At 35.5% G+C, this 11,519-nt stretch overlaps 2 protein-coding genes across 2 annotated transcripts; both read left to right on the top strand.

The window, feature by feature from the left end:
- The first annotated feature begins 996 nt into the window (after positions 1–996).
- LOC111380502 (NAC domain containing protein 50-like) lies at positions 997–4,938 on the top strand. Its single transcript, XM_023004118.1, has 4 exons — positions 997–1,510; positions 2,394–2,671; positions 3,091–3,276; positions 4,208–4,938. Exons 1-4 carry the CDS (start codon positions 1,315–1,317, stop codon positions 4,709–4,711), a joined length of 1,164 nt encoding a protein of 387 aa, XP_022859886.1. The 5' UTR covers positions 997–1,314; the 3' UTR covers positions 4,712–4,938.
- An 875-nt stretch (positions 4,939–5,813) lies between these two features.
- Positions 5,814–11,515, top strand: LOC111403512 (NAC domain-containing protein 53-like; the record flags this gene model as incomplete). The annotated part of the gene is given in 6 exon segments (XM_023032056.1): positions 5,814–6,195; positions 8,351–8,628; positions 9,585–9,761; positions 10,590–11,099; positions 11,181–11,295; positions 11,430–11,515. Coding segments are annotated over 6 exon segments (1,356 nt in total), but the record flags the coding sequence as incomplete, so codon positions are not given.
- Positions 11,516–11,519: the final 4 nt, after the last annotated feature.

Here is an 11,519-nt window from a genome sequence, read left to right as displayed (position 1 = left end):
GTGAAATCTTACAATATATATTTTTAACTTTATAAAAATGTAAGATAAAAATAAAAATTAATGACATGAATTGAGAATATTTTTATCCACGTTCATTTAATTTTTTTATGTAAATAACCATTAAGAACTTGATCTTTTTTAATTTTTAATTTTTTTAATTTTAGTTTTTTAGATTATTTTAAAATGTTAAAATTTTATTTGTTTGTATTCTATTTTTTTTATAATTTTATTTTTTTAGAATTCGAGATTTTATTTTGGATTTTTTAATTATTTTAAAATGTTAAAATTTTATTTTTTATTTTTATTTTTTGACCTTCGTTCGTAGGAGCAATTAGAAAGATTGAGAAATAGAATCATCTGATTTAATTCGTTCTTAATAGCTAATCATTTTCAGGTGATTCTTTTTGTCGAGGAATGTTTCTATTATACTCGTATAACAATATCGGCATACTTTCTCTTGTAGCAAAGCAAGACGAGTTTATCGTCGAAGAAATTTAGAAAGTAGGCCCCATTTAAGCCATATTAATATAAGAATTGGGAATGAAAAATATAGCCGTTACGGCCTCACATAAGAAATAGATTTTCAAATAAGGTGGCTTGATGTAATGAATAACGGCCATATTTTTCATTTTAATGAGTAAATAATAAGAAACAAACATGGGTATAATGTGATAATTGAGAGAAATGGAGAGATAGAAGCAGAGTTTGGTGGGGAAGTGATGATGGGAAGAGGGTTTTAATATGGAGTGTAGCTAAAGTTATCATCGATTTAAACGTTTATTTTCCATATTTTGAGTGTGTTCAAAAATTTCACTAAAAATATTCATAACGTTAAAAATGCATTTTTAATTTTATTAAGTTATAAATTTAATCTTATTTTGAAAATGTATTTTAAGAAATATAAGACCATACATATTGAAAATATTTTACAATTAAAAATTAAAAATTAAAAATAACTTGAAAAGTGAAAACAACGCATGAAATGCATCCACATTTTTTATTTGATTTTCGATTTCCGTGTCAAGCAAGCATCGATCCAACACAGCACCAACTGCACACTCACTCAATTTCTTTACCAATGGGCAAACCCAATTTTTAATTTTTCTTGTAAATCCCTCCTTTTCGTGCCTTTAATTTGCCAAACTTTGCTTGTATTCTAATCTTCTGTTATCATTTCCTATCAAACCTAACATAATTATTTTTTATTTACTTGCAATCATCTCAGATTTTCAATTTTTCTGTTCAAAAGAGAGAGCACACAGTAATTAACTCGAAAGATTTGTTTTTTGGGTAATAATATATCTGGGAGTGAAGATGGGACAAGAGGTGGTTGCGGCGGCAGTGGTTCGGACGCCGGCGCCGACATCTTTGGCTCCGGGGTTCAGATTTCATCCGACCGATGAGGAGTTAGTGAGGTACTATCTGAGAAGAAAGGCCTGTGGAAAGCCCTTTCGATTTCAGGCCGTTTCTGAAATTGATGTTTACAAATCTGAACCCTGGGAACTTGCCGGTACAGATATCTATTCGTGCGCACATAAAACACACACATATATATATACATATGCATGTGTATAAAAAATTGAAACCATAGGCATGGTTTTTCAAGTTTTTTCTAAAATTATTATTATTATTATTATTTTCAGGTTTAGATGTTTAATTCTTCGGAATTATAATTTATTTGGGTTTTTGTACTTGTGTTCCCAACAAATTGTAAGGCGTTAATTTTCTGTGGGATGATTTTTGATTGCGCTTAATAAATTTAAAATATAGCTTTTAAGCACTGCCAAACATGCTGAAACTTTTGTTGTGCAAAATAAAATGATGATGAGATTTTGGAAATCAGACACAATGAAGATATATCCATTACTAAATAAGATGCAAAACGTGATGAAGTTTATTTTTTAATGAAAATTTTGTGGAAAAAGAATGCATGTTTGGAAATTGTTTATAAACAGTTTAATTATAAATAGATAGAAATGACGGTTGGATAAGTGCGTCTCCCAAAATATGTGAATAATAAGTTACTTGAGTCTTTATCAACAGTTTGTAAACATGAACAAAACATAGGCTAATATTTTGGTGTTGAAGTAAATGCTCTAAAGGGAAGAACATTGAAACTTTCAAGTATAATAAGATGAGAAGTCATAGTAATTTAGAAGGAAAAAGATAGATAGGAATATAGACGCTACTGCTTCAATTCACGTGTTTTGGTATATCATTTGGGATCAAGGGATTTCATTTAACAGTATCATCTGCATTTTAAGTCTTTTGGAGTGAATTCTGTGCTTCTGTCGTTGGTCATTAAATTCTCGTGTTTCCATGTGTAATCGTCATCTGTGAAGTTTTTCGTGCCATTTTGCTAATGAAATATCTCATGATCTTTTCCTTAAAAGACTATTCGTCACTGAAGACTAGAGATCTAGAATGGTACTTTTTCAGCCCTGTGGATAGGAAGTATGGTAATGGATCAAGGCTCAATCGTGCCACTGGCAAAGGGTACTGGAAAGCCACCGGGAAGGATCGGCCTGTGCGTCATAAAAATGAAACTATTGGAATGAAGAAAACCCTAGTTTTCCATAGTGGTCGTGCTCCTGATGGCAAGAGAACAAATTGGGTAATGCACGAGTATAGACTAGCTGATGTAGAATTGGAAAGGGCCAGAGTAGTACAGGTGTGATTTCAGAATTTCAAATGGGAAATTTGCACCATTTGTCCCCAATCTATTGTCCGTGCAAGTTTCTCCCACCCTTTAAAAGGGAACAAGTTGGTCATCAAACTTATATTATAGTTGCAAAATAGTTTTTAACAATGGAATTGTTGCATGGCTTCCACATGTCCAACTTTTCCAAGCTATTTTTGTTTTCCAACTTGAGCTGCACAAAAATTTGAAGTGAGACAATTCATTGGGAACTAAGTCACCAACTTGTTCCCTTTTAAAGGTTGGGGACCAGCTTAATACTCCTTCTTTAGATTGGAGTCCAATGCTAAGATTATCCCATTTCAATGTGGTGCCTGTTAAACTTTTTTGTCTTTCTTGAAAGTTCTGTATTTTAAAAACGGAATTCCTTTTGCTGTTTCGGGAGAGAAAAGGATGCATTTGTGCTATGTAGAATTTTCCAGAAGAGTGGTTTAGGACCACCCAATGGGGACCGATATGCTCCTTTTATTGATGAGGAATGGGATGATGAGGCGGCCCTTGTCATTCCTGGAGGAGAAGCTGAAGATGAGCTGGCCAATGGTGATGAAGCACGAGATGGGGGCAACGACAATGACCAGGTTTGTTTGTTAGCTTTAAATGAACCTGCTGCTTTGTCGTATATTTCAATCTATCTAAGACTAGTAAGAACTAGAACAAAGGGACAATGCACATATTGAACAGGAATTTATTTTTTGTTAAGCTTTTGTGCAAAGTTTGCTAGTCTTGGGAGTATCTGATACATTTTCTCGGAATGGAAAATAAATTCTAGCCTTGGAAACAAAATATGTTCTAACGGATATGTATTTTCTCCCAAGATAACTGCTGACAGAAAATGATTTAAAGCATGTATTGTTCTTTTATGCTAATCATCTCTAGCACATTGCATTTCCTGATAAACACACTGCAGTTCTTGCGTAGAAAGTGTTTGACGACAATTATTACTTTGCTAACTAGTAACTAGCAACAGATTGATGGTTTCTAAAGTAAACTAATCTTTTCAGCTAGTTTCTTGTTCATTTCAGCGTAACTTTTCAGCTTTCAGCTTGACTTATTTGGAAGAAGGGAAAAATGCACACACACACGTGTACTGAGAGGGAGGGAGGATGGATTTTCATTTTGCTAAGTTCTTTCTTAATAATGATAATTAATTGGCTGAACTACAGGGCTTGATCCTTTAATTTCTGAAGGAGAGTTGAGATTAGATCTTGTAAAACTATAAATTATAATAAAAAGGGAAAACTGGTTAATTCTGAATGTCTCTGGCATGTGAATCTATGCATGGAGAAAGGAGGAAAATTCACATTCGCTATAATGTGGATTGTGGAATATGAAATGAAAAGGAATTAATTTGCTTTGCCTTTTTTGAAATTAATAAATATGTCCGTCCCTACTCAGTTACACACTTGTAAATCATATTCATATCCAAGTCACATTGTTTAGAAGGTCTTATTTCTTTCAGTGTTAACATGTGTTTATAGGTGACCGTTAATTTTTTTCTGTTTTTTGTAGGAAAATAACTCTCTCAGCATGGTTCCTCTCCAAATTGAGAATCCAACTGAGTCGCAAAGTCTTTCGTTTGTTTGCAAGAGGGAGAGGTCAGAGGATCCTGAACTCTCTCTGGCTCAAAGTAGAAGATCGAAGCAAGGTGATCCAAATGCGAGCCATGCAAATGGATCCGAAGATTCAACTACAACTAGCCAGGAACCACAAACAATGATAATGACGACAAATTCCTCCCGTGCACTTTTGGAATTTCCTCTAGTAGAATCCAAAGAAAGTCATCAAGTCAACCCTCCTACATTCGATTCGTCCAATCTTGAGAAATCTGTGCCTCCTGGATATTTAAAATTTATCAACAATTTAGAGAATGGGATCCTAAATGTTTCCATGGAAAGGGAGACACTTAAGATCGAAGTGATGAGAGCCCAAGCCATGATTAATGTTCTTCAGTCACGCATTGATCTCTTGAGCAAAGAGAACGAGGATTTAAGAAGACTTATCCGAGAGGGCTAAGATTCTAGTTTTGGCTCGAACTTGTGTAAGATTCTCCAGTTGCGTATGGTATCTGGGAAAAGAAGATGAGTAATGGATCTTCCGAGACATCTTATCTGTTTGTAGCACCTGCATTACCTTCATATAGTTTTTTAATGTAATATGATGTAATGTAACATCTACCATCTTGATGCTTATGACTTCTTTATGAACTAAATAAGGGTCGAATTCTGAACTCTTGATTGTTTTATCTGTAGTTAATTTCAGTAGCAGCACAAGCACGTAACGGTACTTATAGCTTGTTTCTTCTCAATGATCATCAAGGCTTGAATCTACAGCCATCGAAGGGGAGATTTTTACTGATAGACTGTGAGATATATAAGTTAATGGAAAATAGTTTGGAATATTGGAGAAAATTACCTCCTAGCTTTGCTTTACGGAACAATAGTGGTGTTCAAGAAATGGTTTGGACAGAGCTGTGCCTTGGCTAACCCTTGTCTTGTGTGTGGCTAAGTACCTGTGTGTGGCCATGCTGGGCTTGGCATTTAAAATGGGTGGCTTGGTAACAGGGCTCTCTTCAATTTTAAGTTACGTAAAAAGCCATGTGCGATTTTAACACACATTGACATTTTTCATCTCAGGGACTTAGGTTCACATATTGGGAGACCTAGAACCTCAGGGTTGGAGATCCAAAAGGACCAAAACCACACTAGATTAGGAGCCTAAGCCTACTTTCGCTAAATTACATATTGTCTAAAAGAAAGAGAACATTAGGACCAATTTTAATAATTTACACTAATCCTCACTAAAAGTAGTGTAGTTGGATTGATACTATTACGCATTGATACCCTCCCAGCCAGCCAACTTGCCACACTAGTTAAAAAAAAGGTTGAACTCCAACCTTGAGGGCTCCACTGTCCCGTCCCTAGAGCTTTGTGAAGGAGGTAAATCGCGGGATGTGCTCCAACAAACCAAGGAGCAAGAGTTGCCTGTACACTAACTTGCCACACTAGTAGGTTTCACCTGAGGATGTCAACGAAATGAGTAAACAAGTAGCATAACAAGATAAAAATATTGTGCAATTCAACTCTTTCATTCTGTCGCTATTTTGTCCTGATCCAGAAATTTCCCCCTAAATATCCGAGTAAACGGAGTTACGTAAGCGCTGATGACTCCTATTACCAATGGCGTTGCTCTTCTTCAAAGTTCATTAAGCCCCCAACCCACCCGCTGGAAGATAAAAATTCTCAGAATTCCATAAATTAAAACACCCTAAAACTCATTACGATTAGTTTCTTCATTTTTCTTTTGGGAAATGGATTCTACTCCCAAGAAATCATCCTTCGCATCCTCGTCGAGTGTGCTGGCGCCGGGTTTCCGATTCCATCCGACGGACGAGGAGCTCGTGCGTTACTATTTACGGCGAAAAGTATGCGGGAAGTCTTTCCGATTTGATGCTATTTCTGATATCGATATTTACAGAGCCGAACCTTGGGATCTCCCTAGTAAGCCATGACTTTCTAGAATCTTCTTTTTCGTGATTTATATTTTTCTCTTTTTTGTTTAAGATTTTTTTTATTGTTTCAGTTTTGTAGTTAGAAGTTAGAACTTGGAACCCTTTGCTTTATTATAATCGAGGTTCGTTTCTTCAAATGTTTGACTGTAATTTTCATGCGGGTATTGTTATTTAATATAATTATCTAGTTTGGCATTCAACTTTAAGTTCAATTTTTCCATTTTTTTAGGGTGTAATCTATTTTTGGAGTGAACTATATGGAAAAAGATTTAACCGGTCTTATTCTTTGAATGAGTTATATACTAACTGGCCTCTGTTTTGTCGTGGCATTTTTTGAGATTTTATTTGATATTGTTCAACTTAATGATGGATAGCGGTAACTCTATTTTCAATTTGCTGGACTATAATTTCCCTCACCTTTTATCCCTTCCCAAGAGGAAGCTCTAGTTGAAATTGTTTTGAGCACGTGATTGGAAAATTAAAGCAAAGTGATTTGTATATTTTATATTTTAATCATACTTGGTGTACATTCTATTTGACAGCTTTTTTGATCAAATGGTATGGGACTCTGTGGCATTCTGTCATAGGATAGTTTATAAAATAAAAACGGGTTAATTTCACAAACAGTCACTGAACTTACGTGAAAATCACAAAACGGTCACTGAAATTTAAAACTTTTAGTAACGGTCACTTAAGTTTCGAGACGCCTTCAGAAATGGTCATTGAAGTTTAAAAACTTGCAGAAACGATCACTGAAGTTATTTAAACACTTTTTTTTTCAGATTTTTGGGCTACTTTTGCGGCAACTTTTCGACCACTTTCGATCACTAAGACCATCGAAATTTTGATATCGTTGGAAAGCCTACAATGTTCTCTTCAATTACTATCCAAAATCTCCCCCAAACTACTTCAAAGTCGGCTACCCAAAAAGGCGAAGATTTTGGCAGATTTTTTGGGCTACTTTTGAGGCAACTTTTCGGTAACTGTCGACCACCAATACCGCCGGATTTTGGTACCATTGAAAAGCCTAAAATGTCCTCTTCAATTATCACCAAAAATCTCCCCCAAACTCCAAAGTATTCAGCCGAAATAAATCCGCAAATTTGGTTACCCGAAAAGGCGAAAATCTGGGCAAATTTTTGAGTTTTTTGGGCAACTTTTGTAGCAACTTTCGACCATCAAGACCGTCGAATTTTGATACCGTTAGAAAGCCCACAATCTTCTCTTCAATTACCACCCAAAATATCCCCATAACTCTAAAGAATTTGGCTGGAATAGCCGACTCTGTGGGTTTATTCTGGCTGAATCCTTTGAAGTTTGAGGGAGTTTTTGGATGATAATTAGGACATTGTGGGCTTTTCAATGGTATCAAAATTTGGAGGTCTTGGTGGTCAAAAGTCGCTGGAAAATTGCCGTAAAAGTCGCCCAAAAAATTTGAAAAGGCGATTTTCGGTTGAATCCCTTGGAGTTACGGGGAAATTTTGGGTCGTAATTGAAGAGGACATTATGGGCTTTTCAACGGTATCAAAATTCGGCGGTATCGATGGTTGAAAGTGGCCGAAAAGTAGCCAAAAAACTGGAAAAAGTATTTTTAAACTTCAGTGACCGTTTCCGAAAACGCCCCGAAACTTAAGTGACCGTTACTGAAAGTTTTAAATTTCAGTGACCGTTTTGTAATTTTCCCGTAAGTTCAGTGACTGTTTGTGAAGCTAACCTAAATAAAAACTCTATTCACCCAATAGCTTCTTGCCAACACATTTTTTTGTCAACAAGGTGGTAAAAGTTAATGTGCAAGTAGCGAAGTCCAATATATTTATCACTCAATTGTGTTTATTTACCTTTACTTGATTCGTTTCCATTGAGCCAAAACATGTGAATAAGAGTTCCTCAATTTATATCCTGTTTCCCACTGAAATGCACTATCACATGGAGGCTTAGTAAATTTTCAAGTGTCGTGTCATGTCATCTGTTTTCTTTTAGCTAACTACATATTTCTATAAAGATCCATCTGTCCAATGCAAATACGTAGCGTATATCCTGCCTACATTGAGGCCTTATACACCACTAACTTAGCATTTGAATATCTTATCTTCTGACGTATGGAAATTTTATCTTAATTGTATCATATATATGATGTGTTTTAGGCATGTCAAGGCTAAAGACTAGAGATTTGGAGTGGTATTTTTTCAGTGTTCTTGACAAGAAGCATGGGAATGGATCAAGGACCAACCGGGCAACTGAAAAAGGATATTGGAAGACGACAGGAAAGGACAGGGCTGTCTACCATAAATCAGAGATTGTCGGCATGAAGAAAACTCTTGTTTATCATAGTGGCCGGGCTCCAAAGGGTCCAAGGACTAACTGGGTTATGCATGAATACAGGCTCGTTGATCTGGAGTTGGAGAGAGCTGGAATTGTTTAGGTGGGGGTGTGTGATTATGTATCTCGATTCTTAATTATTCGTGCTTTGACTTAAAGATGTATTTTCTTTTGACAGAAGTAGTATGCATTATTGAATGTTCAAGAAACCTGAAGAAAAAAGATGATGGGTGTGTTCTGAAGGAAAAAAAATAAAGGAAAAGTATATGATGAATGCTTTTTTGAGGATTTGGATGTCGGAGTAAGTTTATGCCAACAGCAAATGATGAAAAAAAATTAAAAAATAAAAGCAGAGTTTGAGTCTTTCTGAAATGGTATTTAGAAATATTAAACTTTGAGAGATATTTTATTTATAGCCGTTATTACTGTGCTACTAGCGTATTAACCCGAAAAAGAAAGCAGAATTTGAGTCTGTTTGAATTGAGAAGCATTGAACTTGAGATGTAATTGCCATTTTTATATTTAGCCAATTAGCCCCCGTTTGGCCCCTTTTTTGAAATGAAAATGGATTAAATAGTATTTTTTTGAAAAATGAGTGGTAGAAAAAGAAGGAAAAGTTTTCGGTTTACATATAATATTATTTAATGAAAGATTGTGTGATTGAGAATAGGAGTTAAAAAAAGTGAAATGTAATTTAATGGGGGCCAAATGGGAGCTTATTATTATTGATCTCATTATGGTGCTTGGATTGTTATCATTTTTACTTGAATAACCAACATTAGTTTCTCATCATAGTCATTCAAAGGGAACTGATGTTGGACAATCATATTTCAAATAGGATTGATTTGATCTCTTTTTCTTCTTCTTTCTTATTTAGTATATGAAATCTTCTTCTTTCTTGATTAGAATAGGATTTGTTCTTTCTTTTAGATTATGCTTTTATTTTTCTTTCCTTTCAGGATTTTGGTTTAGGTTCTGTTTAGAACTTAATCCTTCATTGAATTTCTTGACCTATTTCTATATTTATTTTTATAATCTCTGTATATTTTGGTGGAGAAGGATGCATTTGTACTCTGCCGAGTATATCAAAAGAGTGGTTCTGGGCCGAAGAATGGAGAAAAGTACGGGGCACCATTTGTGGAGGAGGAGTGGGAGGACGATGAGGTGGAAATGACTACTAAGGAAGAGGTGGATTTTGGCGGTGATGCCTATTTGGACAGCCATGACCTTGAGCAGGTTTGTACTGGTTTACCATTGTGGATTGTTTTCAAATAAGTTCCTTATTTCTCACACGCAAAAGAAAACCCCATCCAACAGAACTGTTTCTGGGGTTTGCCTACATGAAAATTGATGGAAATTTTAGAGCATTTAACAATCATATAAAAATGAATCAAAACAAACAAGCATATAAGTAAAATATGTCCAGTGATCCTAGAATTCATTTACCTTGAAAGGCAGTGCCATAAATTTGGAGTTCTATGCTAATTTTCTGAAGGTAAAAAGTTGAAATAGTCAAGTATCTTATTGAAATATGATTAAAGATCTTCACATGCATTTTCATTGAAAAGGTGTAGCTTCAAAATTTTGTGCACTGATAGTTTTATCGTGTTTGGATTTAAAAGGCATTGGAGATATAATTGAAATTAGGAAGAACAAAGATTCTTGTATGATCTTTTGTTCGAAACACAGTACATTGGAATTGCATTTGTTTGATACATATTAGCCGATGGTGGAAGTCGTTTGTGTGCATTCTTCAGTTTGCAGTTGTGGTTTGTTTCATCTTCTCCTTGCATAAAATCCACCCTATTGTTATTAGAAATGTATAGAGATTGGAGTTTCTGATAAATGATATATAATGTACTTGATTATGTACTTATATGCTCACCCTTCATCTATTGAATGACACATGGTCTTGTTCTTGCAAATAAGAAATTGTATCCAGTGCCATGTCTTCGGAATATAATTAAATTATCATTTTAGGCTATACCAATCTCACCCAGAGAAGCCTCTGAGTCTACAATAAGCTTCTTGATCTTCTTATGGTAAAATGCTTCTTTTTGCCAGACTTTTGGAACAGATGTTACATCGGATGTTGCTCCACTTCCATTGAATTTCTACTCTGTGGAAGATGTCAGCAATCAAAAGGAATCATCCAGCACGGTTGATGCCCAAAAGCTCTTGTTGGGTGTCCCCGGACATCAGTGTGAGCCAGAGCAGTCTGATGATAAGAGTTTATTTGATTTGCCCGATTCATACGATGCTGATGGAAAACCACTCAAGCATGAATACGTAGGAGAATCAAGACAGACAGGGAATTCTGAGGAGGTGGATTACTTGCTGGACGAACCTTGGTTGGATACTTTTGATAACCTTCAATCTGGTGATGGTGGATTCATTGAAACTGATGATCTCTCTAATCCTGTTGGAGATGATACTTCTACTTTTGACATGCTTGAGGAGTACCTTGCATTCTTTGATGCTGAAGATGGCAACGCACAATATTTAACTTATGATCCTTCAAAGATGGCAGGGAGTGATGACCTTGTTTCTGATCAAGCATTCCTTGTTCAGAAGGTGACTGTACACTTTGAACTTATGTTATTAATGTTCTCTTTACAATATTTGTACAGAAATTAATTTGCTTATATGTGCCAGAATATAAATGAACCAACTCAGCAGGATACTACATCAAGCAGACAACTCTTTGACAGTAACAATTACTATGATGCTGAACCATCCTCTAAGAAAGAATCTGTGAAATTTGAATCAGGTAAGAAAGATTGTGTTAGAACTAGCAGTCTTGGACCTGGAGTTTCATCAGAGGCGGGCTCTCCTGCCGTGCTATTCATTCTTATTGATTACTTTCTCTTTGATTCAAATTGAGTACGATTCGTAATTGTGCAGATTTTCGGCATCCATTCGCCAAGCAGGCAAGTCGCATGTTGGGTAGCATCTCTGCTCCTCCAGCATTTGCTTCAGAGATTTATCCAAAAG

The sequence above is a fragment of the Olea europaea genome, chromosome 1 (genome assembly GCF_002742605.1).
Source record: "Olea europaea var. sylvestris chromosome 1, O_europaea_v1, whole genome shotgun sequence".
Taxonomy (NCBI): Eukaryota; Viridiplantae; Streptophyta; class Magnoliopsida; order Lamiales; family Oleaceae; genus Olea; species Olea europaea.
Note: the sequence above shows the minus strand (reverse complement) of the source record. Positions and strands in the feature narration are given on the sequence as shown.

Excerpts from the sequence above, each read along its gene's own strand:
- LOC111380502 (XM_023004118.1), top strand. The coding sequence starts at position 1,315 with ATGGGACAAGAGGTGGTTGCGGCGGCAGTGGTTCGGACGCCGGCGCCG. Across the intron at positions 1,511-2,393 it reads TGAACCCTGGGAACTTGCCG|ACTATTCGTCACTGAAGACT; the intron begins GTACAGATATCT and ends TTTCCTTAAAAG. Across the intron at positions 2,672-3,090 it reads AAAGGGCCAGAGTAGTACAG|GATGCATTTGTGCTATGTAG; the intron begins GTGTGATTTCAG and ends GGGAGAGAAAAG.